General features: G+C 35.9%; 2 protein-coding genes across 2 annotated transcripts in view; one reads left to right on the forward strand and one right to left on the reverse strand.

Moving 5' to 3' along the window:
• Window positions 1-3,780, reverse strand: part of LOC137398984 (sulfhydryl oxidase 1-like) — a 31,440-nt gene extending 27,660 nt beyond the window's left edge. The window contains exons 1-2 of the mRNA XM_068085146.1: window positions 3,684-3,780; window positions 2,049-2,179 (exon numbers count right to left, since the gene is read on the reverse strand). Of these exons, the coding sequence (XP_067941247.1) occupies window positions 2,049-2,179; window positions 3,684-3,737 (185 nt within the window). The 5' untranslated portion in view covers window positions 3,738-3,780. The remainder of the gene's footprint in view (window positions 1-2,048; window positions 2,180-3,683) is intronic.
• The window catches only part of LOC137398332 (inversin-A-like), a 334,813-nt gene that overhangs the window by 178,837 nt on the left and 128,415 nt on the right, over window positions 1-27,561 (forward strand). The gene's annotated exons all lie outside the window — the stretch shown is intronic.

The raw sequence follows: 27,561 nt of genomic DNA on the forward strand, positions 1-27,561 counted from the left end.
TCCTGTTGAGTGTACATTCAGATAATATTTCCCTGATTGAGGCTAAAATGTAATTTCCTGTGCGTGCGAGATACGTATGTACAGTAAGTTATTGACGGCTTCTTTTTAATCTTTAGCATCTAGCTATACAATGGCTTAGATTGATGAATATACTAAAGGTAATATTTTAGTACTCATTAATACATGTACTAATTAATAAAATTGTAACTTTTTGCTATCACTAGTCATAGTTTGATATTTTTTATCGGTTCACCTAGCTACATTTGCTTCAAATTTTCTGTGGCATATTTATCTAGTAAATTAGATTTATGATTTGACATTAGATGTTTACTTTTCACTTGTAGAAAGTGAAGAAAATCGATTGATCAATGCAAATCTTTAATTTCCAGAACCAAAGCTTCGGATCGTTGGCTTGGCGTACTTGTGCGTTTGTTAAACGTTTATTCGTTTTTAAAATTACACTCGCAATCTATTTAACTCCCAATTTGGAAGCTGTCAATAGATACGCTTTAGAATGACATATCTATGAATGACATATATTTATTGCATTTGTTTTACTGATTACAGAATGTTCATGTCGTCCCACCAGCCAAAGAAGCTTTGTCAGTGTGGAAACTGCCAAAGTAGAAAAAAAGACTTGAATGTGCGCTGCATAAGCCATTATGTTTTGTTGCAGTAGATTAATTTGTTTTATTGTATCAGCTAAAACTATATGAGTGGCCGCGACTTGATGAATATTTTTAATAAAAGCTTTATGCCGAGATGAAAATATTTTGCTTGTAACAATTATATAATCAAATAATATTGTTGAAGATAATGCAAAACATGATTTGCAGAATATTGTAGTGAATTGGATATGGTATACGGATGTCCGCAGAACTGGAAAATGTGAGTTCAAATCCAGTTTGCAGCAGACTTCTCATCCTTAAAACTCTATCCCTGTCTATACTCTTTTCAAAGACACGGCTTGCTTATTTTACTTCGGTAGTATTCGGTAAGAATACTACCGGATTTAAAATTTTATTCTAGCCAACATGAGCAAATACAAAATAAGATATATGCCAATAGAGTCACGTAAGACTAGACTTTTATCGCAAATAGCCGATGTGAATACAAGAGAAAGAGACAGGTTGTATAACGCGTAACATCATTTTGGGCAACTCTGGGCACGTTTTTGTGGCCTGAGCGTTTTTACCGCGATCAGATTTTTTTAAATTCTAATCTTCAAATATCTTGGTAATGAGATCGCGTAACACAACAAACAACATATCAACTGATAGAGAAAAAAAATGCTTTCTTTTAAGATCAACTCAAATTTGACGCAACCACATCTTTAAGGACATGATTAAATATTGATGCCTCTACAACATATTACAAGTAAATGTTCATTTCTATTGCTCGGAATGAAATTATCTTCTGAAATGATAATGCCAGTCTCGACAGCCACCGAGCTAAAAATCATCACGCCAAACGCTCTTCTTTTTCATATTTACAAATGTCACCGTGTGAACAAAAGAGACAAAAACTGTTGGAGTCTGATGTTAATAATACTATATTCAAGTTATCTAAAGCAATTTATTTATTGTATGGAAAGGGAGCAACCAAAACCTTACAAGTTAACCATATATTTGATCTATTTGTGGGCAGGTTATCCATGGTTGACTGCATTAGTGTTTTATGTAAAACTAAATATAATTTTCTAGAGCGACAAATATTTTTTAGGACAAGATTTGATTTTGCTGCACTTTTGGAAAAAAAAGACTTGTATTCAAAAAGCATAAAAAGATTGTGTATAGTGTGCTGCTGTAAGGGCCGACATAAGGGTCTGATGAAGGGACCACTTTACAGTCATACCTCAACATATGAGTACCCCAACATCCGAGAAAATCGGGACACAATCAGTAATTCAAGCAAGTTACTGCCTTGTGATACTGCCACTATTAATAGATGAAGCGTTGAAGAATAGAGTGCAATGGTGTTCAATTGAAGGTTTTACAGTAATCTTCAGTAAGCAATGTTTATATTATAGTAGCAACTGGGCACGGTACCTGGATATAGCCTCAGGATGTGAATCCTTGATTCTACTGATGACATACTTCAAAAGAGTTTCGTTCGATAAGGTAATTTTATTGTCGATAAGTGAAGCAGAGGTTGTGTCCTTGGTGTGGGAAGGAAGGAACTGCCAACAGAAGACAACACTCTGTAGTCACATAAATATTGATGAGTTGAAAAAATCTCATATACACGTAAAACCTTTATTTGAACACCACGGCGCTCTATTTTTCAACCAAGAAAAGATGACTTTTCTTCTGAGCATTTCAACAGCGATCAAGTTTTGCCAATTTTAATCTGAAAACATCCTGGCAATCACATCACCTAAAACGACAAACCAATCTCAAGTGATAGAAAAGTTTTTATACTTTCTGATGAAATAGTTTTTAAACTTTACAGTAGAAGCCTTTTAATTTGCAACAAGCCATCTATGCATTTGATGTATATAGTTTGTATATGTACATTTATCTATTAATAAATACATGGAAAATGCTCTGATAACTTGAACGTTCCGATAACTCAAACGCTGTCATTCGGTCCCATAAAGTTTGAGTTATCCGAGTTTGTCTGTATTATTATTATTTCCCACATAGGTTGAAGCATACAGAGCGCATTAAAAAAACAACTATTAGCCTGAAACAGTTGCAGACATGTACTAATTATTTCTACGCCGTTGCAATCAAAGATTCTATTGAAAAAAACGTAAAAACTTAAACAATAGACTTCGATATGCAAAGAAACAACAAATGAATTAATTGTTATTGATGTAATTGAGTCATTATTAGTATCATTTTGTGTACACTTCTGATGATCACTTGCTATTATGGGTTCGTAAAGATTGAGAATGTCAAATAGTATCAGTCAAATAGAAGTAGCGTTCAAGTAAAAGTGGCGTTGAATTAAAGGGTGGCTCTCTATTTTCAAGCCTACTCCCATAGTGGTGTTCAAATAGATGTGGCGTTCAAATAAAGGTGGCATTCAAATACAGGTTTTAAAGTATTGGCAAGAATAGAAAAAAGTAGGAAATTCTAAAGGTACAGCAACGTGTAACGATTTTTCGCTGGTTCTGACCGAAATCAAGAAATGAAGGAAAAACACAGAATTATTCAGCCAAAATTCACAGAATTGTCAGAGCTGTGCATGCACACTGAAATGCTTTTAATTGGCTAGAAATAAATTATTAGCGAGCACGAGTCTAACAACTTTCGAAATTTCTATAGTCCGAGGCACATAACGCGACACGCAAGAAAATACTAACGCTGATTTTCCATAGTTAATACGATGCAACTGACTTGATTGCGCTAAATATGGCAACTCTTTTTACAACAGAAAAATTGCTGCTAAATAAAAATTCTTATTATTAAAAATGAAACGATTCGTAGCCATAGTGTACGAACGATAAAAGCCAACAATAGCGCAATCTAAGCAGTTGCATCGTATGTACTATGTTGAATTGCACTGGTACTTTTATTGTGTGCCGTAATACATTTCTTGGACTATACTAATTCGTGTACTGATTACTCATGTTCAGGACTGGCACGTATACTAAGACACAATAATCTAGACAGTCACCTCCCTTCTTAATTTGCTAGTGGTGATGCTAGGGAAACGATCACAAAATAGAACCATACCATGAGAGTAGGGTAGCCTGTAACATTGTGGTTTCTACATATGTCTTGGTTCATATCTTGGGCACAGTTGATAGCAGACACTCTGACATATTTTGCCCAACCTATAAAATTTAAATGCTTTTTGTTGTATTTAAACATGCTTAGAGTCTTTCGGGCAGAATCCTGCTTTTGTGAAAGTATTTGATCTAGGTTGGCAAAGGCACTATATGATAATTTGTCAATACTGAATGGAATAGTTGTAAATGATTGATCATTTATGTGTAGTCTTGGTGGCTACCGATTCTGCATTGATAGCGAGGCTATAAAAGTGATATGGATTTGCTCAACTTGCAAAGCTCTCCATTAAACCTCACTGCGGCAATGATATACAGCCCCAAGGATAGCCGACGACTCTCATATGGGCGGGGTTTGATGATGGAGCTCTGTTGGGATGAACCCGAACACGGCACTCGAACAAACAAATATGCTGAATAAAGCCCCCTGTAAATTTACAAATATTATGGACTGTAGTGGTTATTTTATTTATCTGTTGAATTCATTTTGTTATCAAATAAATATAGTATTCCAATATTGTCACCATAATGATCAGTCAGTTGCCATTCACAAGCATTCGTGATATTAATAGTCACAATCGTAAAATAGCCCAAATTTGGTTTTGTATTTAGATTTTTAGTATACAAACTACACTGCACAGCTTTGCCTGCTGTCCCATATTATTGACCAGGTAAAACAATGTGAGAACGATGAAAGACTGTCATTTTCTATTAGGGGTGGCAACATATTAATCAAAAACTAGGAAAAAAAAGCCGTTGTTCGGGTAATTTTGGGTAAATTATTTTCAACTTTAAGCATATATTACGACTTTTACCAATTTTAAAATTAGTAAAAGTAGGTAATTTGAAATGTTTTATTTTGCATGGATCCATTATTTTGGTTAGGTATCACCCCTACATTGTAGAAATTCAAGGTTTGCAATTATGAACCGCAGGTCTACTGACTGAATGAGCTAATGAAACGATAACAGCGAGTCGTGTTTTCTAAAACCTAACAAGCCAACGCGATCGCCCCGCGAGAGTTGTGTTTGCTCCGAAACCCAGGCTAGCACAATCCTAACTGAGCTCCATCATTAAACCCAGCCCATATGATAGCCATCGGCTATCCTTGGAGGCTGTATATCATTGCTGCGGGTAACAAACTAGAGATTACTGACATAGAGAAATAGATAACAATTTGCTGTCATGACAACGGCAAGCAAGTACTTGGGCTTCTAAGAGCATGCTAGTCAGTATCATGTTTGTATTGCCAGGTACAATTAGGTATTTCAACTGACTTAGCGTATCTGCGTTATTATCTGACATAAGAACTGTAACAAAGATTAAATGCATTTTAGTGCTGAACAGGAGAATATTTGTGAACTCATGGTCATCCGACAAGAGAATATTTTTGATCTCATAGTCATCTAAGGACTTGCTTCTGCCTAGAAGTTTTACTTCAGGCAGAAGGTACTTAGGTCCACTACAAATACAACACACACCAAGCAAAGAGCAATATGCCACACCTAAATTTGGTGAAAACTCATCATGCCTGCTACTGGTATCACGATATCTTAGTTGACAAAATAGAATTGAGTAACTCGGCACAACTCTAATCACAGAATTTAAAAACTTGTATTCCTACTTACAATACTTAGGCAACACTTGACAGAGAGAGAGAGAGTGCTGTTGAACTTGAACAATATGTGAAAACTTTTAGACGTTATGAAGGGCGAGTAAAGCAAAATTTCATTTAAAAAATTCAGTTTATTCTGTGAATAGTTACTCAATACTCGCATGAACATTTAGATGTAAGACTCAGTACAGAATTTGACCAATTTCATAGAATTGTATTAGAATCTATTGTCCTCTCTCTTACCGCTTAAGGCAAGGAAGCTGCAGAAATGACACAGGATTTTAACATTAGATGACAACATTTAATGTCATCAGTTTAAAGTGTATCAACCAGCAATCTATATATTTATGTTGTTAATAGTTTTATTACTAATTGCATGAAGAACTCTAGTCATTCACAAGCAGTGCCTAATAAAATAATTCGTTCATTTTGTGAATAGTCAGAGATGTGGTGTTTGAAACGCCCCTAATCTGTCCATCTAAACACAGGATGAATGCTGAAAATCACTTAATCATTTGTATTCAACCAAGCCTGTCACGCCAGCTGATAAGGTAATGAGAATGCAGTACAAAACCAATTAGTCTATAAAATAAGCGTTAATCACAAGATGTCAAGAGAGCCTGGGCTCTAACACATTTGACTAAACAGTCGGGCTAATCTGTAAACACAGGTTTGTGAAACAATCATATCTTAGTGCAAAGTTCAAGAAGTTAAAATGGTCACTAACTGTAAACAATTTACCTCTATAGCTACTCAACCTATCCTCAACCATATCCATTGTAAAGGGCACAATAGATCTGGTTACCTCATAAATTATTCTCCTCAAAAAGATATTAATGTACATGATAAGGAATACCGCTACTAAACTTTACAATGTGGTCTATACACAGTGAAGGTTGTTAAATATGTAATTCCGTCAAAATGTGGTTGATGTTGTTAAAGATGTGGTTGCGTCACAAAAGTTGATCATATTAAATTATGACTAATAAAAGGCTAAAACATAAACTACAATTTGATGTCATTTTTGTCTTTGTAGACTAACCCTGTCCGGATATATACCATAATTTTCAGACTATAAACCGCACCCCTATATAAAGGGCATCTGCTTTATTTTTCAAAAATCCATGATAAAACAATACATAGGCCACACCTTTATTACAGGCCACAGAACTCAGGACAGTGCTTTTTAACGCGGCAGCAACTTTGCTGTTTAAAACGGAACAGTGCCTAACGGCACTGTTTCGTATTAACCGACGCTTTTTAACCTAGTGTCTAACGGAACAGGACCGTTAGGCATTGTTTTGTATTTTCTTTCACCGCTAGAGGCGCACTAACCAGATATTCTGGTTGATGCGCCCTAGCGGTGAAAGAAAAAACCACAATAGCCACACCCTTATATAAGCTGCATTACTCAAATCGTCAGAAACAAGAAGCGGTTAATAGTCCGAAAAGTACAGTAGGCGTTTGAATGAGATCATTTTTTGGAACGTTCAGATTCGAGCGGGTGCTTTATTCATGACGGATTTATAGTGAACTTATAGGAAAAGAGTCCACGGGCGATAAATATAAGATCTCCTCTTTAGCCAATCATCAGGACGAAACTTTTATACAGGTCACAATAAATGGTAAGGATGTAAAACCCGACGTCTGTGATCTGGAAGATTCTCGTTGTTAGGGATTTTATTTAATTACTAGATTTAGCATCAGCATCGTTATTTAATTTACTAAATTACTAGACCACTGCATGGACATGAGGAATAACAGAATTTTAACAAAGCTTTCAGTTCCAGTGAAGGTGACTCAGAGTTTTCTGCGCATCAGCAGTTAACGATTGGAGCAGGCATTCTATGGTTAGAGCTGACAGGAGTCAGCAACATTATGCTGCAGAGGAAGATAGGAAAACAAAGGTAAATTTATCTCTACCTTTGAGTATCCTTTACATATATTCTAAACTGACGGTAATTATTTTACTACTCATTAATACATCTACTAATAAGTAAAATTATTACTTTTGGCTATCAAGAATCATCTTTGCATATCTTTTTTATCGTTTCATCTAATTATAGTATTTGCTTTAAAACGTCCTTGACAGTTTTAGCTGATAAATTAGATGTACTGTATGATTAGAATTTATGTTCAGTTCTCACTTGTAGAAAGTGAGGAAAATGGATTGATCCAAGTTCATCTTCAGCTCCGAGAAACGAAGCTTCGAATTGTTGGCTTGGCGTACTTATGCCTTTGTTAAACGTTTGCTCATTTGTAATTTTACCCTCTCGATCTAACTTCCAAATTGAAAGCTTTTAGTAGATACACGTTAGAACGACATATATATGAATGACATATATTTGTAACGTATGTTTATGTGGTGCCACCAGTGGAGCAGTTGTGTCAGTGTGGAACTGCCATACACGTGAAATAAAAACATGAATGCGTGCTGCACAAACCATGTTTTGTTGAATTTACTGCAGTAGAGTAATTTGTCCTATTATACGAGCTGAAACTATGTGATAGGTGTTTTTAATAAAAACCTTTTGCAGAGATGAAAGTTTTTTGTTTTGTAAAAATTATAATAAAATAATAATGTTGAAAATAATACAAAACATGATTTGCAGAGTATATTGAATAAATCATAGCCACGTTGCCAGCTGCGCTGAAATCTTGTCTGATACATAAATTTAGGAATTGTAATCTGACCTGTATTGACAGGACTTTTGCATAGCTCGACTCAATTTAAACGAACCAAATATTAAGATCTCCACAACTTTATGCTCCACGCTACTAATGGTTCGTTTACACTGGCTGACACCGACTCCGATTAGGTGCCAATACCCTGACTCAGACTATTACTTCAGACATTTTTCATATCAGTTCCGACACCGACTCCCCTTTACATTGCAACGATCGAACTATTTTTGTCGGTACAAACAGCCAATCACACCGCTTCACCGTTCTGACCTTCACCCGACCACGTGAAGACGAGGACACATAAAAATCAACGCGCCTGATGTGGAAAATTCTGTACTAGTACTACACTACTGCTGCTGCTCCTACTAATACTACCGCTAGAAGCGAGTACTGTATGCCAAATGGAGTCTTCCAATGAGATTTTTTTGATGGCAGGATCGGCTGCTGCAGCTCTTACAGTCTGTATGATAGAGGAGGAAAAACAGGTTTGTTCATATAATATTTATTTTGTTGTTGTTGTCGTTTGTTGGTAGTAGCAACAGTAGTAGTAGTACTAGTTATTAATTATTGTTTTGTGTGTACGCAAGAAGCTTTTTGGTGTATGTTTGCTTGTCACGACTGCTATCAACATACGTACAACTCTAGTCTACTACTATTTATTTAAATAATATTATTATTATTACACTCACTACTATAATATAACTGCTAATGGTTTTTAATAGCTTCGCTGAGATCAATTTTCGGTGATGGCTGGTACCAAGATTGTTGGTCAGAGTGTGAGTGTGTTTAATGATGATATTATTCCGCCATTTTGTGGTCTCAATCTTTTCATGTGTTTTATGCGGGTTTGAAGTTTAATGAGGCTCTTAGCTTCTGATTGGCTGATGAGCGTCCGATGTGTTGAGGCAACCGGGCACTGCTGGGTTGCACATACACTGATTTTAAGATCGGTGCCGACGCCGATCTCTCTGTTCACACCTACCGACGCCGACTCATCAAATTTGTCAGTGCTCGACAAAATCAGTGACAAAATCTGACAGTTTAAACATGCCACAAGTGAAAACAGATGAGCCAACGCCACAAACCGCCAACTAGGTGTATGCATGGCTTTATTACCCCTTTGCCAGAATCGGTGGGTTAATTGATTTCAAAGAAATCGATGTTGTTTTGCGTTCACTATTTTGGACAAATCTTAAAACTATTTGTTTTGTACCTAAATCAATTAATCAAATGTGACCAGTAAATTTTTTTCTAACAAATTGATACTAATAATGACTAGATAACGTGGACTGTGCATGACTTTTTAAGGGATACAGCTGGTTTCGCCGTATATTCAAACATATTATTTTCCAAAATGTGGCTTGCTATTTTATTTAGTAACTAGTTTCCGGTGTGAGCAGCAATTGAGAACTTCGCTGATACAAAGGCTACGACGAAATAAGTTAACTTGGCGACCTAATTACCTTAGGCTGGCAGAATCGAAATTGGTACTCAAATGTTTGCACAGCATTTAGAGAAAACTAATATGACAAATTTTTAATTATCCTTATTGGAAGCATTTGAAACAATTATAAAAATGTATCTGTAGCTAGACTAAAAATTTTATCCAAGCGATCATGAGCAAAAACAAAGTAATATAATGTATTACTTTGTACTTGCTCATGATTGTTTGAATAGAACCTCTTTGGCATATATTATATGCCAATAAAGCCGCGAAGGACGAGACTTTTATCGCAATGGCCGATATGAATATAAGAGATAGAAACAGGCTTTTTCACTATATACATCACTAGCTGCATTACCCGTGGTCGGGAACAGATTTACGCAAAGCAATAGTTTTATTGAGAGTTGTTTTTATACTGTAAAACAACTCCAAATATGCAATCTACTGAAATTTTTGTGCTGATCTGACTGCATACACATATGCAGTCCTACATGTCAATAATGATTAAGAGACCAATGGAAATATGCGATGTGTTTTACAGCTAGTCTACAATGCATCAGTCTCGAACCACTCAAATCGGAATTGTCCTAATTTTGTACACAGAACTGATAATTAAATTGACATTGCTAGGCAAACTGACGTTCGTCAAACTGGCAGTATTGAAAAGTTTTACATATTTTAAGAAATTCTAGAAAGTATTTTGCTATTGCACTGCTTAGCTATCACCAGCATTTATTGAATTGAGACTTCTACATGCTGGAAACACAAACCATGACTCACCAGCTCTTTGTCTATAGCCTGTGTTTTGACATGGTATATACAAACTGTGCAGCAGTAATGTGGTAGTGTTGATAAAATTTATTATCAATAAAATCTACAATATAAACTACATATATGGCCTCTTGCCTTTTCAACGTAAGCCATTACATCTGGTGCATTTTTGGACATTCATCCCATAGAAAAATTTGGCCCTATACTATGTTGCAGGACTGTAGTCAAGTGCAAAGTTCTCTGTCCATACACGCCGCCTTGCAGCAGCTGCTGTAGTTAGTGCATCTCGCTGTTGTCGCCGTTTCATCTGCTCAGAAAATTCAGCTCACCGAGCAGCTGTTGTAGCTAGTGCATCATGTTCTTGTCGCCGCTGCATCTGCTTGGAGGTCTCTGCATGTCTGGCTGATGTAGCGGCTGCTCTGAGCCAATTGAGTCGCTGCTGGGTCGGTTCAGTAGTCTCTGCACTTCTAGCGGCTGCAGCATCTATTCTGACCTGCTCTCGATGTACCTGTTTTTGTTCAGCAGTTTCTGCTCTTTTAGCAGCTGCTATTCTGTTTCGTGGTAGGCGTAGCTGTGTTTGCTCTGCAGTTCCTGCACTTCTAGCAGATGCAGTAGCTGTTCCGCTTTGTTGTGGGCGTAGCTGCGTTTGCTCTGCAGTCTCTGCTCTTCTAGCTGCTGCTTTGCGAATTCGGTCCCTTTCTCTACAGGAATCGATCTGTTCTTGCGTTTGAGCAGTAGGCTTATTGGAACGCATTGCATTGCTTCAAGCATTTCTAAAATTGGACGAGATTGTGTGCTTTTTTGTAATATACACTGCTCGCTTTCTTCTCACCGTCACCTATCACAACGCTCGGAGTGCCTGTGCAAGTTCTGTAGGAGCTGTAGATCTGTAGTACTTGTAGCTAGAAAAAAGTAATAGTAACTCAGCTGCTGAAGGGAATGAACATGTTTACTATCACAAACAGTGGCAACTCTAACGTTTTCAACCCTTTCACTGAGGTAGACTAATTTATGCGTTTTCTATGGTCTATCGCCGTAGACACATTCTTGCGACTTTCCCAGCAATTGCTAGTAACTGAATTTTATTATTCGTTGATAACATAACTAATTATCTTTGAGACTTATGGCAGTGACAGTGTTGTCTTACAATTTCGCTATTAAATTAGCCGAAATTTTAATTTTGAACCTTTGCATGAGATTTTCCAATATGAAAACGAAGACTTTTTGTGCAAATTCATTAAATGTGTTCGAGATAGAAAACAATTAACTATTTATGTTGATTACACTATAGTCAATTCAAATTTTTGTGATTACACAGATAATTAAATTTCAATAGCAGCACTGACTCTGATGGTCGTGAAAGTAATGACTTTGTAAGAATAAGGAACATTGTAGAGGATCGTTTTAGCTTTGTAACTTCACATCGCTTTACCAATGCACAAAATATAGATACAATTGATTTTTTGCATAGCATTGTTTGTTAAAATGTTGGCAAAATGATACTTATAACCAAAATAAAAGTTCTAGATGGAGTTTGAAATTTAAAAAAATATTGTATACATATCATGAAGCAATATTGGCAAAATGGTTGGCAGTGGTCCGATAGCTTAATTTGTATATGAACGCAAGTGGAAGGGTTATGTAGTGGAGGTGAGGCAATTCATAGACAATACAACATTAAATGACAATGACTCACTTTTTTATGTATAAATTTAGTCGTTGAGAACAGCATCTTTTCCAGTGGGCTCAAGAAACGAACTTCACATAACCTTTTTGATACATGTTTGCAGAAATAAATAATTACATGTAGATGTACAGTACTACTCATTAATTTATTTTATTTAATGAGTAATACATTTGTATAGCTGTATAGGCACTTTTGTGTAGGCCGCAGAACTCAGGATGGTGTTTTTTAACACAGCAGCAACGTTGCTGCTTAAAACGGAATAGTACAACTGTGCAATGTAAAGAGGCGCGCAAACCGGGGATTTTGGTGAATGCACCCTAGCGGTAAAAGCAAAACCACAGAATTGCCGCACTTCATTATAAGCCGCTTGGCTCAAATCGTCAGAAAAAAAGCAGCAGCTAATAGTCCGAAATACTGTAACAGTATTTAGCACTGCTTCAGTTGGCTTCGTGCGACCGAATGGAAAAAGAAAGACCGCTCTATAATTTATTTACTGTTACTACTCATACGTATTAATTCAGTTCGTTTCAAATGACCGCTCTATGAGGTGGACACATACATAAACAGATACACAGACAACGATCGTCGTTTATATAGTAGATGTAATCATATATTAAGATGAGCTGTACCAACCAACGTTGCCCGAGCAATAAAAAAGTCTTTAGACTAAAAAGTTCATTTTTGGTCTACATGTAACAAAATTTGCCATTCTAACTATCAAACTACATATCATGAGAAAAGTGTTTTGCGCAATTAAAATAAATTAACAGAGAAAATAAAACAACTGTCAAGGTTTTCAAACTTGATAGAATGATGTTGTGTTGTAGTATGAGATTTGCTAGGCTCATGCTATATTGGTGTCTGAGCTCAAGGTAGTACAGGTGGTTTTGGTAATTACGTTGAGTGGATAAAGCTGGATATGGCTAGTGGGTAAAACTCGTAGATTAGGCAGTATAAGGCAGTATGGGGAAGATATAAGGAAGCGTAACGAAACACAGACGTTCTTCTTCATCTTCACATCAATACATGTAAGTGTACATATTTATACAGCATGGCGTGGCTGACAGGATTTGTTTTGGGCTTCTTCGCTTCAATCTCATGTAAGTGCATATATCTACACAACATGGCGCAATTGACAAAGCTCTAATTTTTTGTGTGTTATTGTTAGCAATAATTTTCTGGTTTCGGTGTAAGTTTAACATTTTATTAGACCCTTTCACGGGTGTGCAGGTGAGGTGATGTGCGGTAGGGTAGCGTTGTAAGGCTTTGAGGTGTTGTGGTCGTGAAGCCTCGGTGTTGGAAAGGTGTAGATATTTGTTAAGTGTTCAAAGAAGGTGACGATTACCAAAAATATATACGCGTGGGGCAGAGTAAACTTGTGGCAGGAAAGAAATACACTGTTTTGTGTCGGGATAGAGATTGGTTACTTGAAGTTGGTGTTTGGTGAGCATGGTGATGGTTTGTGGGAGAAATTTAAAGAATAAATTAATTTATGTATTGAGATTTCAGTTGAGAGAAGAGGTTACAAAGGTAAAGGTGGCAATAGATGCCTTATTATGAAAGGTAGAGCTAGGTTAGTGCCACTATTGAGAGCTATTGGGCACAACGGTAGAATGGTATAGAGAAGTGCAGGGTTCAATGTAAATGGTGCAAATTCTACTTGTGAAAAGGCGGTGGGGAATTTGCGGGGTTACTATGGTAGACAAGACCCCTTATGTTTGTAAAGGGGCGTAAGTTTCTGACGGCTAGGCAGGAATTTGGAAAAAGTGATAGAGCGTACTTACAATGGGTGGAGAGTTTAAGCAGATATGCCGAGGTAGCTAATAATGATGGTAGGATAAGGATTGCCCTTATAGTGGCAGTGAACGGATTAAAAGATGGAGAAGTAAGTAGACATTTGAAGACGAATTCCAATCTGACTTGGGAGTGATTTCATGAAGCATTGAGGGCTCGTGAGATGGCAAACAATTTGGATAGATTCTTGAGAACTGAGAGTAGAAGTGCTGACTTAAAAAGTTAGGTTAAGATGAAGGTAGCAAAAGTGGCAGAGTTTGATAGCCGTGCGCAGTACCGGATTAACGGTAGAGATGGAAGCTACGATTCAGCAGGTAGATCTTCCCCTAGGAAGTAGCCTTAGGAATGGGAGAAGGTACAATGGTAATAGTAGTGAGGAGTGTGATACTAGTAGCTATAAGAAACAAGGTAGTGAGTGTAACAAGGACAGTGACAGTAGAAAGTATAGCGAAAATAGCAAAAAAAGTATGTCTCTAGATTTAGAGAAAACAGTAGAGAGAGTAGTAGAGATAGAGTTTGCTACAATTGCAGAGGTAGTAGCCTCCATTAAATTTTTTTTGTGGGCGACAAGGACATGTATCTCGTTGTTGTAGGAATAAAGAAGGAGATGTAGGTTACGACAGATGAGGTAGCAGCAGGTGGTCAGGAGTTAGCGGCGATAACAGCTATGAGCGGTACGGTAGCCGGGATAGTAGTAGAGAGAGGTACAGGGGCCGAGAAAGCATCCGCCAGGCAAGAGACAAGTTAGTAGGTACAGGGACAATAGTATGGATAAGCTTGAGGGGGAGAGGTACAAGGAGAGGCTTGAGACGAGTCGGTAGGACAAAAGGTAATGATATAAAGGAAAGAAGCGTCAGGTTCTCTAGTTCCAAGATAAATATGATGATGACGCTTGACTAGGATGGAGAATTGTGCATGTTTAAAAGGTAATAGAGTAAATGTGGAGTTTATGCTTGATACTGGGACTAATAGTATCAATAGTTATCAAATTTAGTTATCAACAGTAATCGAGGCAACAGCTAACAAGTTGAATTTACGTTTAAAGAAACCGTCAACTGTTGTAGAAACTGCTGATGGTAGTGAGTTAAAAGTGGTTGGAAGTGTAATAGTAAGTAAGTGGAAAGTAAACACAGACATGTAGATGCTGAACTTTATGTGGTGAAAGGATTGAGCACGAACTTAATGGGATTAACTGAGTTGAAGCAGCTAAAATTACTTGCTATTGTACATGCGTTATTCAAAAGTAAGTTTGAGCATGTTAAGGAGTGTAGAAGTATTAAGCCAGGTAAGATGTTTTAGCCGAGAACCATTATTGCTGGGTCAAGTTATGTTTCAGATGATGTCAAGTGGCAAAACCTGACAAATACGTCTGACAGAAAGCATGATGTTACGAATAGCCACACAAGTCAAGATTGGTGAACTTTTGAAACCAAGGAAATAAATAGTAGTAGATACGTAGAAATTGGTAGTCAAGGGGGGACAACCCAAGGCACTAGAGAGGTGCAAGTGTATATGGGGTGTGATAGAGAACACAGTCAGGATGAGTTAAGTGAAGGTGCTGAGAAAGTAGCTGAACCAGTGTCTGTAATGGAGAAAGTTTGCTCTTTTTAGCTGAGGTGTCCAGCAATGAAAGGTGAGACAGAAATGGTCATGAGAAAAAGGTAGCAGAGATAGAGAGGGAAGAGAAGGAGGTACAAATGAAGTCAGAGGAAAAAATGGCCAGGCTAAAGGCAAAGTGTAAGGCAGCAGTCAGGAAGTTGAAAAATTTTATAGCATTCAGAGTAGCTGTGCAAGTGTTAGCCCAGGTTCAGAGGAAAATTGCTGGTAGCATATCAGCACCGGTAGATGGTCAGGTCGAGCTAGATTGGTCTGGGCCTATGTCAACTCCGAGCTCTGTGGTGCCATTTTCTGTGCAGCCGGTTACAGCCCAGGTGGAGACCTCCCACGGAGGCTGTCGAGTCTGCCTCTTATTGGAAAGAACGAGGTAAAGACAGAAGAGACGGAGATGAGGTTGAGGAGTCATTACTGACCCAACCAAAAGACTCCGGACTAGTCGGGGTTGATAGAAGTAGTGTTGGAGATGTTGGTGGAAGTAGTGTTGGTAGTGACAGTGATCACGGTATAAGTATTGGTAGCAGCAGAGTTCAGGATGATGGAAAAGCTAGTGCAGACTGACAATGGAGCTGGCAGTAACTAGGAGAGTATTTTAGACATTGGCACAGGGTCAGACAAGCCAGAGGCATAGCCTACGGAGACTGCCCTAACGGAGTCAGGTAACGAGCAACACAAGTAAGGTAAGTTACTACGTCTGCTTTTTGGTAGTGATGGGGTGGCCCAAAAAAAAGGGCATGTTGTATTATAAGATTTGTTAGGCTCAGGCTATACTGGTGTCTGAGCTCGAGGCAGTGCAGGTGGTCTTGGTAATTACGGTGAGTGGATGAAGCTGGATAAAGTAAGTGGGTAAAGCTAATAGATTAGGCAGTATAAGGCAGTAAGGGGAGGATATAAGGAAGCGTAATGAAAAAATGGATGTTCTTCTTCATCTTCACATCAATACATGTAAGTGTACACATTTATACAACATGTTGTTGGTTACACTTTATACTAAATCACATGGGTGAGACATCGAGCCCATTTTTAGCATTTTGTTACAGCTTCTCATTTCAGTCAAACTGTGACTCAGAAGTGCATCGCAAGGAACATGTTTTTTGCATTTTCACTGAAAATTTACTTAACTCCCAATATTTGTTATGTTATATATACATTTACATGTACATGTATATCTAACTACGTGTATAAAATAAATTGTGGTTTATAATAAAAGAAGTTTATGTAAATATATATTATCTTTTATACAACACTTCATTACCTTATTAGCTTTACACCTCTAGCACTCTGCAAAACAATGTCGGAAGGTAAAAATGGTAAAATCTTTCAAAAGGTGAAAACTTTAGACATTTTTCTTGGTTTTCTCATGTTGTTTCATAGCTAGCAAATCTAAAAGTAAGTGACCAATGGCTACTGGACCTTATTGAGAAGTTGTCAAAACCTTTGCCAGCACACTGACAGTGGCAAGTTTTGAAGATATTGTTGATGCTTTGTTCTCTTTTCAAGTGTGTACTGAGACCCATTGCTGATGGCTGGAAATAATATTTGCATTGCATTAAATTGAGTTTATTGGGATCATTTTTGATACCCAATAATACGTGTATATCTGGATTATATTAAAATCTACCGACCACAGATTTTTAACACAACTGAATTATTAGGAATGATTATTTTAACTGTATGACATATATATGCATGATGTTTAAAGTTTAATGTTTTTGGAATGATATAATGTGGTGTTAAAAACTCTAGAGCAATGCAAAGCAGCGCCAAATTTTATTGCCTAAAATGAATTATAAATTAAATTAAAATATAATTTACCATAATAAAACTTATTTTGAAATAATGCGAGCTTCAAAAATATAATTATGCTCCAATTCATAATACCATAACATGAAACAATTAAACCTGTCATAGTACCGTTTATAACAACATATCACAACATTTTACTGGTGTAGTATATATTAACTTTGATATAACACACCATTTTTTAAATGGTACAATGTATTTATAAAATTTACAATAAATCATTTTGTACTAGACAATGTAATATCATATACAAGTAGACAGTGTTAAATAGTATAGGACAATGCAAAGCTATGTCGTATAACACAATGAAGCACTTTAAAAAATTGCCTAAGATCAATACTTTACATGTATAAATTCTTGATAAAAATGAAAATATAAGCAAGCAAAAAGATAAAAATATAAAATTTTACTGTAATTTGTGCACCACAACATGGCAATATTTTACAATATAATTTATTATTTATAAAGTAGTATTTATTATATTTATTAGTACAATATTGATTATAGTTGTATGAATATTATTTTGCATCAAAATGAATTATACCAAAATAATCCATGTTTAAATAACATGCTTTAGAACATGATGTATAGAAAAAAATGGTATGATTGCTCTTTTCGAGTTTACCTAACAGAGTATATTAGAATGCAATGTGACAAACAAATGAATACTAAAATATAATTGGAAGTAACTAGGCATTTTAAAAGAAAGCATACTATATATCACATATTATAGTAAAATGAATTACATAATTTAATGTTTATAGCATAATATATGAGTTTGGTTTTTAAGCAGACATGTTTAAAACCATTTACTAAAAAATAATTGTAAAGGAAGCTGCTATGATACAAAGCAGAAAATTATAATGTTATGCAATAAAATACAACTTGGCATTAAGTGGATTAATATTCAGTAGCAAAGTTTCTATTGTGCAGCATAAAATAATATATTATAACAAGGTATGGTAAAGTATAAAAATGATTAAAATATTTTCACAAAATATAAATTTTTTTACAGTAACCGAAAGGTCACAGCATAATAAAAACAACCCTTTGTTATAAGAGAGTAATGTAATACGATATAACTTTACTTTATGACAAAAACATTTGGCAGGTTTATGAATACACAAGGCAGCAATAGAGCCCATCGAAATAGCAACCTATTTGTTGAAGAGCGGTAGAACATTCCTATTTATAGCATCCTTAGGGTTGTTATGTCATCATATAGGTAATGTATGCTGGTAGGATGTTAGACAAGAAAGTACTGGGCATCCTAAAGCCGGACAAAATATAACATTGTTATTTACTGACACCAAGATGTATGTAAGTAAAGAGCAAACTGTTGAATATAATATGCATCAATAAGAATGGCTATACAAACTTATAAATGGCTCTAACTGAAGGGTGGTTGATACATAAATTCAGTAGAAAAAATGCTGCCAGCGATATTTGGTCTGTTGAAAACACTTCTTATCTTGCTCTATCAAAGTTGCTTATTTGGTTCTTAACACACAAAGACTTTGAAAGAACTTATTTCTTTTTTATTGTTTAATACGGTTGTAGGTAAACACGCAACAAAACTGTTTACTGTAGGAAAGAAAAGGCGACACATGAATGAAAAATTGTGTTTAGACACTTTTTACAGAGTCAAATCAGCTTTTATGCTCTGTTCTGTCAGCGCTTTAAAATCTCAAACTGTATACTTGACTACCATTTTCAGAAAATCACACTATTTTTTAAGTGAATATTTTATGCATAGTCTTGGAGCTATGTATAATTATATTGCCTACTATAAATTCTTTAAATATTTGCATATATGAATGAATTTCAAACAGTCATTTCAGTTCATTTATAAGTTTGCCTTTAAACAATCGGACACGGGAGAGCAGCTGGCTGAACTCAAAAGGTATGAATCTTCTCAGTCAATGATCTACTTATATCTGTTGTAAAGGTAACATTTGTAAAACACTTTGGCTTGCATTTTGGTTCAAAGTAGTACTTTTTGCATCTATATATATATATATATATATATATATATATATATATATATATATATATATACTAGTTGTACTACCCGGCGTTGCCCGGGTAATAAACTAATTTGGTCAGAAAATTGGTTTGTATTTAACATGTAACCACATTTACTTGTATTTAACATATTACAAAATTTTTATTTCTAACTTTCAAACTTCATAAGATGAGGAAAGTGGTTAGTTTATTTGAAACAACTCAGGAAGGTGAATAAAACAAAGAATAAGTTTTCAGAGTTTGTCAAATAACTGTTTTGTTTATTTCAATGTTTGAATCTATAATACATATAGGCATTTTTATCTTTTGATTGCTTCTACAACTTCAGAGAAATCACTGACTTCGATGTCAATGCACTGTTACCTAAATAAAATTATTTCATATTTTGAAACTATTTTGTCGACGACATATATGTTTCAGTAAATCAGCAAAAATGCAAAGAATAATTAATCACTCCAAGAAACTGTTATAAAAATATTAATTGAAGAAAAAAACTTTTGTTTAAAATTGCTTGTGAAGTGCTGCACACAGAAAAACTGACAAAGCTGCTTTATTACAAGTTTATCAGCGTTCACTATGAGTGCCATATAGATTTTAATCCACTCTTTAGATGTTTCGTGCGTTTCATATTATTAATTATACCTAAGCCATGACTCAAAGAATATTACTGATAACAAATTGTTAGTTCGTAATACCTCGAAGTAAATACATTTGATAAGCTTCACAGTTAATGCGTGTCACACCGTTTGAAACTTTTGAAGAAAAAGGAAACTGAATAAAAGATTTCAATAAAAAGTTAGGGCCTCACAATCTAAACATAAGATTTAGGGCTAAATTTATATCTTAGAAGCAACGAGTTTAGTAACTTATAAAAATTGTGGTGGATGCAGAGTTCCTAAATTCACAAACTACATTTTCTATTATTCGGAGATGTAATTGTATTTTAGATTTAAATTACTAGATAAAGAGCTAATTCTAAAAAGCAAATCATGTCAGGAAAGATTTTCCAAGACATTACAGAATCCAGAAGTTTTAGAAATTGTGGAAACCTGGGGCTCATTAGAAAGAATTATTATTGTGTGTTAATATTTTATCGTTATGCTATAATGAAAATTTCATAAAAAATTGATTGCACAAAAATGCAGATGACAATGAAAAGTAGTGTTGTTTCTACTCCAAGTATATTGTAATAGTTTGTCTACTTTTGAATGATTTCTCGAAAGATCGATAAACGATGTTAAATTCAGAACCTTTCACAGTTTTTTTCAGAAGGAAACTTGTTTTTTGTCAAGATAATTCAGATATGCTATCACATAACTATTGTTTTTAAGCAAGTTTTAGTAGAAAATGAAAGCAAACAATCTGTTCCTATGAGCTTTTGAAAACTTTCACAATCTGGTACACTTTATTTAACCTTTCAGAATTATTGTAAAACTCCTCAAGAAAATTATTTAAGACCATGTTTTTTAAATTTTTATATTACACACACTTTTCTGTGTTAAAATTTTGTTTAGGGATTGAAGAGAGCTGTGAGCAAGCTTATACAATGCTTATAATGCTGGCAAGTATACAAGTATCAGCAAATAGTTTATGATTGTAGAGTGAAAGCCGCTTAGTCATTTGTTTGTGTGTTTTAAATTTGTTTGTGCATTGCATAAATAATGATTTACTCAAGTTATTGTTGCCACGGTCCCCACTACAGTTGTCTTCACTTTTTTTTGTTTTTATGCTTTAATAACAAACAAAATCAGCTTTAAGAACCTAATAATGGTAACCCCGTACAGGTTTTTGACGAGTGTAGAAGTTTCTGGCTGACCGTGATATTTTTAAAATTTTCACTGTATGCATTTTTAAATGTGGAATTCATGGATTTCAATCAACATCATAGAAACATATAAAAACTGTAGGATGATTTAAAAAACCATTTTGCTGATAATGCTATTTTAATCGATCAAATAATAAATATGAAATATGTGTAAAAGGCTGTTGGAAGGTGTTTCTGAACTCATGCAGCAGGAAGAATGATGTCAGGATTTTTAATATTGTTGCTTTAATTAGTTTAAGCTTTAATTTTGTTGCTTTAGTTTTAGATAACCTAACATAGAGTGATGAAGAGATGGTGAGGTCTGTCAGAGTTTTAGATAACTGACATACAGTGATGAAGAGATGGTGAGTTCTGTCGGAGTTTTAGATAACCTGACATTCAGTGATAAGGAAATGGTGGGGTCTGTCGGAGTTTTAGATAACCTGACATAGAGTGATGAAGAGATGGTGAGGTCTGTCGGAGTGTTAGATAACCTGACATACAGTGATGAAGAGATGGTGAGTTCTGTCGGAGTTTTAGATAACCTGACATTCAGTGATAAGGAAATGGTGGGGTCTGTCGGAGTTTTAGATAACTGACATACAGTGATGAAGAGATGGTGAGTTCTGTCGGAGTTTTAGATAACCTGACATTCAGTGATAAGGAAATGGTGGGGTCTGTCGGAGTTTTAGATAACCTGACATAGAGTGATGAAGAGATGGTGAGGTCTGTCGGAGTGTTAGATAACCTGACATACAGTGATGAAGAGATGGTGAGGTCTGTCGGAGTTTTAGATAACCTGAAATACAGTGATGAAGAGATGGTGAGGTCTGTCGGAGTGTTAGATAACCTGACATTCAGTGATGAGGAGATGGTGAGGTCTGTCAGAGTTTTAGATAACCTGACATACAGTGATAAAGAAATGGTGGGGTCTGTCGGAGTGTTAGATAACCTGACATAGAGTGATGAAAAGATGGTGAGGTCTGTCGCAGCTTTAGATAACCTAACGTACAGTGATGAAGAGATGGTGAGGTCTGTCAGAGTTTTAGATAACCTGAAATACAGTGATGAAGAGATGGTGAGGTCTGTCAGAGTTTTAGATAACCTGACATTCAGTGATAAGGAAATGGTGGGGTCTGTCGGAGTTTTAGATAACCTGACATAGAGTGATGAAGAGATGGTGAGGTCTGTCGGAGTGTTAGATAACCTGACATACAGTGATGAAGAGATGGTGAGGTCTGTCGGAGTTTTAGATAACCTGAAATACAGTGATGAAGAGATGGTGAGGTCTGTCGGAGTGTTAGATAACCTGACATTCAGTGATGAGGAGATGGTGAGGTCTGTCAGAGTTTTAGATAACCTGACATACAGTGATAAAGAAATGGTGGGGTCTGTCGGAGTGTTAGATAACCTGACATACAGTGATGAAGAGATGGTGAGATCTGTCAGAGTTTTAGATAACCTGACATACAATGATAAAGAAATGGTGGGGTCTGTTGGAGTTTTAGATAATCTAACATAGAGTGATGAAAAGATGATTAGGTCTGTCGGACTGTTACGTGTAGATAACCTGACATACAGTGATGAAGAGATGGTGAGGTCTGTCAGAGTTTTAGATAACCTGAAATACAGTGATGAAAAGATGGTGAGGTCTGTCGGAGTGTTAGATAACCTGACGTAGAGTGATGAGGAGATGGTGAGATCTGTCAGAGTTTTAGATAACCTGACATACAGTGATGAAGAGATGGTGAGTTCTGTCGGAGTGTTAGGTAACCTGACATACAGTGATGAAGAGATGGTGAGGTCTGTCGGAGTTTTAGATCACCTGAAATACAGCGATGAAGAGATGGTGAGGTCTGTCGGAGTGTTAGATAACCTGACATTCAGTGATGAAGAGATGGTGAGGTCTGTCAGAGTTTTAGATAACCTGACATACAGTGATAAAGAAATGGTGGGGTCTGTCGGAGTGTTAGATAACCTGACATACAGTGATGAAGAGATGGTGAGGTCTGTCAGAGTTTTAGATAACCTGACATACAATGATAAAGAAATGGTGGGGTCTGTTGGAGTTTTAGATAACCTAACATAGAGTGATGAAAAGATGATTAGGTCTGTCGGAGTGTTACATGTAGATAACCTGACATACAGTGATGAAGAGATGGTGAAGTCTGTCGGAGTTTTAGGTAACCTGAAATACAGTGATGAAGAGATGGTGAGGTCTGTCGGAGTGTTAGATAACCTGACATACAGTGATGAGGAGATGGTGAGGTCTGTCAGAGTTTTAGATAACCTGACATACAGTGACGAAGAGATGGTGAGGTTTGTTGGAGTTTTAGATAACCTGAAATACAGTGATGAAGAGATGGTGAGGTCTGTCGGAGTGTTAGATAACCTGACATAGAGTGATGAGGAGATGGTGAGATCTGTCAGAGTTTTAGATAACCTGACATACAGTGATGAAGAGATGGTGAGTTATGTCGGAGTTTTAGATAACCTGACATACAGTGATGAAGAGATGGTGAGTTCTGTCGGAGTGTTAGATAACCTGACATACAGTGATGAAGAGATGGTGAGGTCTGTCGGAGTTTTAGATAACCTGAAATACAGTGATGAAGAGATGGTGAGGTCTGTCGGAGTGTTAGATAACCTGACATAGAGTGATGAGGAGATGGTGAGATCTGTCAGAGTTTTAGATAACCTGACATACAGTGATGAAGAGATGGTGAGTTATGTCGGAGTTTTAGATAACCTGACATACAGTGATGAAGAGATGGTGAGGTCTGTCGGAGTGTTAGATAACCTGACATTCAGTGATGAAGAGATGGTGAGGTCTGTCAGAGTTTTAGATAACCTGACATACAATGATAAAGAAATGGTGGGGTCTGTTGGAGTTTTAGATAACCTAACATAGAGTGATGAAAATATGGTTATGTCTGTCGGAGTGTTACATGTAGATAACCTGACATACAGTGATGAAAAGATGGTGAAGTCTGTCGGAGCTTTAGGTAACCTGAAATACAGTGATGAAGAGATGGTGAGGTCTGTCGGAGTGTTAGATAACCTGATATACAGTGATGAGAAGATGGTGAGGTCTGTCAGAGTTTTAGATAACCTGACATACAGTGATGACGAGATGGTGAGGTCTGTCGGAGTTTTAGATAACCTGAAATACAGCGATGAAGAGATGGTGAGGTCTGTCGGAGTGTTAGATAACCTGACATAGAGTGATGAGGAGATGGTGAGATATGTCAGAGTTTTAGATAACCTGACATACAGTGATGAAGAGATGGTGAGGTCTGTCAGAGTTTTAGATAACCTGACATACAGTGATGAAGAGATGGTGAGATTTGTTGGAGTGTTATCTAAAAGGCTCAAGTTCAAAGAAGTAACAGCTTGTTTTAAAGAATTATCAATTTGGAGAAAATATCGATGGTAACCTTGAACTACATCAAATAATAATTTTTACAGAACTTTTTCAGACAGACAAATATTACAATTAGGCGGATTTTCCGAATCATTCGATGGAATGAGCTGGTGTAGATAAATGATGCCTATATTCAATAACAATCAATTTGCACCAAAAAGAGAGGATGAAGGGTAAATAATGATAAAATTAATAAAAAAAGTTAATTTTAACTTGCCTTTTGGGAAGCACTGCCGTCCAACCAGAGCTAGTGTAAAAATCCATGTAAACCTAGGCCTTGTTCTTTCAGGCATATAATAGAAACGAAAAAATTTCTGCTATGCTATTTTCTTTTTGGCAATATCGTGAGAGTCCAGGGTAGTTTTGCAGCCAACAACTTGGACTGCTTCATCCCAGTTGTGGTCATTAAAATGTAGTTGTCTGGCAATACTCTGTAACTGCTCTATCAATGGTTGGTTAAAGGGCTGGCCCCTCACTAATTCAATAAGTATTGCAAACGAAGACCGGGTCCTGAAGCTAGCCCGGGTAGTTGATGCGGAAAAACCCAATTTTAGAATGAACACGATCTTTTGGGTCAGGCTGGCTGATGCGAGAGTCAGTCAGTCTCTTTACAAAACCGGCAATTTCTAGGCTAGCCAAACATTTTAGCTTCTTTCATTTTAACTTTTCAAGCTTGAGTAAGTTTAAAGTCACTCGTAGTTTCATCAACAGCAGTTTTTTATTCTCACTGATCGATTGTTAGCAATGAACTCATCTTTGTCTTAGAGTCCAAGGCCAGCCAAAAATTTATGAGAACATTTATATTATCAAGTTGGCAATGTTAAAGTAGGCCTATGCTGCTTTGGCAAACTTTTCCGTTTCCCACTGAGTTTAAAATCGTGGGTTTCAGCTTTCTCTTTAACTGAATATATGTTCCGATAATGGTTCAACTTGTTTTTATCCGAGTTGTTGAGTATTGAACTTGAATATTAAACTCTGTTCGTCCTCAATGCGTGTCCGTAACCCTGGGCAATTTGTCCAATGATCAGATGTTTTTAAATATTTGATAAATATATCTAAATTTGCTCATAATAATTTGCTCATACTATTTGGTCAAACACTAGTAAAAAAATGGAGCAACTCGCAACAAACATCATCAAACAGAAAAAAAAGTACTTCACCATTATTCAGGCTAAAACTAAACGAAATCAAATTTTTTTATAAAACTCGTAAAAACAATTACAGTCATATCATATTCATCAAAAAAATGCTCATCATCATTTTATGACTCAAAATATACCAGAAACTTATAGGTAATATCATACAATTCTTTATTTGCATCACAATCATTAAATGGTTGTGATGAAAATAAAGAATTTTATGATACTAGCTATAATTTTATTTTATTACCTACCGACGAACAAGCCATATCAATTTTCTCGTGATATCATCCTAATAAATATTTGTTATTATAATGAAAAGTAGATAAATATATTTGAAAGCTGTTACAAATGGAAGTGAGATTTTTGGTCTAACAATATGTGTAAGAATTAATTTTATTGGTTTATGATGTTACGATCGAAATGTGTTCAGATGTTAAATAATTGTTCAGATATTTAATAAAAGCTTAAACTTTTATTAAATACATCTAAATGCGCTCATAATACAATGATATTTGGTGAAACAGTAGTAAAATAGTCGGCCAACCCGCAACAAATGTCATCAAACAATAAAAAACAGTATTTCACCATTATTAGGGCTAAAACTATTAAAATTTTGCACAATTTTTAAAAACTAACAAAAATATTGTCTTGTCAAATGAATGAGTTGTGCAATAATTAATTTGATTGCTTCACCCTGCTACTTAGAAAGAGCATTTATAAACATAGTTGTGTGAATATTAGTATTCCGGCCGTTAGGGTTTCTGAAACATCGTTCACAATGTCGAAATACCTGCTGTTTGGGTTCAAAGGGTTAAAAGTCAAAGTACTTTTTTGTTCCTTTCAATGTTAATTTTGAATATTTACTTGGACTCTCCTAGCCAGTCCTGACAAAGCAGCAGGAGTAAATATTAAGCACTACAATTACATACACACTAGTGATTATAATTAGAGTCAGCTGCAATAAACTCAAGGTCGTCAAATTTTTTCGATGTTCTTCCACCAATGTGCTCTAGCTGTTACACAACTCACAAGACTTTCTCTTGTGATGTGCATGGTGTTAATAGAATACTATCTAGCTAGCCTGATCCTTCTAAACTGGTAGAACATTGATTATTTCTTAATTTAATACTTTTAACTTTTTTTGAATTTAGCTTGTCTGTTAGTATTTTGCTGATGAATATAAATTTTAACTAAAAACTTTGAGATAAATGTATAAAAGGAAGTTCCACAGCAATATCTCTTTGCTGTTATGAATAGCATATTACCTGTAGACCTGGTAGTTGTTATTTTGGGAAGGCCTCTGCTATTTCCATAAAAAACTCAGTAGTCACAAAACCTATACTACCTGTCCTATATTCATTGTTTAGAGGTACATGATGGCAGTGATAGAAGCATCTCATCTCTGCTCCCCATCTTCTTGGATTCACATTAACCTCTAATTTTTCTGGGTCATCAATACATAGACTGAGGTGAGTAAAGGTCTCATTTGCAGTATATAATCACTGTTTCCATGACTGCATGATACACATTTGGGGCTGTGAGCAAGTTGAGTTACTTTGAAATCAGTGTTTCAATGAACACAGCATGTCCCCATAGGTCAAGTATTAACCCAATTAATGACTCCATAAATAACTATTCAGTGTGTTCAAGCTAAACTTTGCAGCAATCGTTAGTAACATCGGTGCATTGAGATTACTCAAATCTAAATAAAAACAACTGAAATGTGAAAATGTTTAGAATGGAATAGCCAGTGATATTATAATTAGCATGACTCACTAGTGCCGTTTCCTTGATTCGCAAGCGCAATCTAGTAGAGTGATGGTTGTGTGGCTATTATGTCTGTGGCTTGTCTGCATATAAAGTAACAGAGAAACAAGATCTCTGCACACTCACAAGTGGGACTAGTTTTTTGAATTTAGCGAAACTTGCTGCAAACACAAAAATGCTATGGTTTTTGCAGTGTTACTAAAATGTGGACAACCATTCTCTAATATAAAATATAGTTATCAGCAATATC

Source organism: Watersipora subatra, chromosome 6 (genome assembly GCF_963576615.1).
Source record: "Watersipora subatra chromosome 6, tzWatSuba1.1, whole genome shotgun sequence".
In the NCBI taxonomy this organism is placed as follows: domain Eukaryota; kingdom Metazoa; phylum Bryozoa; class Gymnolaemata; order Cheilostomatida; family Watersiporidae; genus Watersipora; species Watersipora subatra.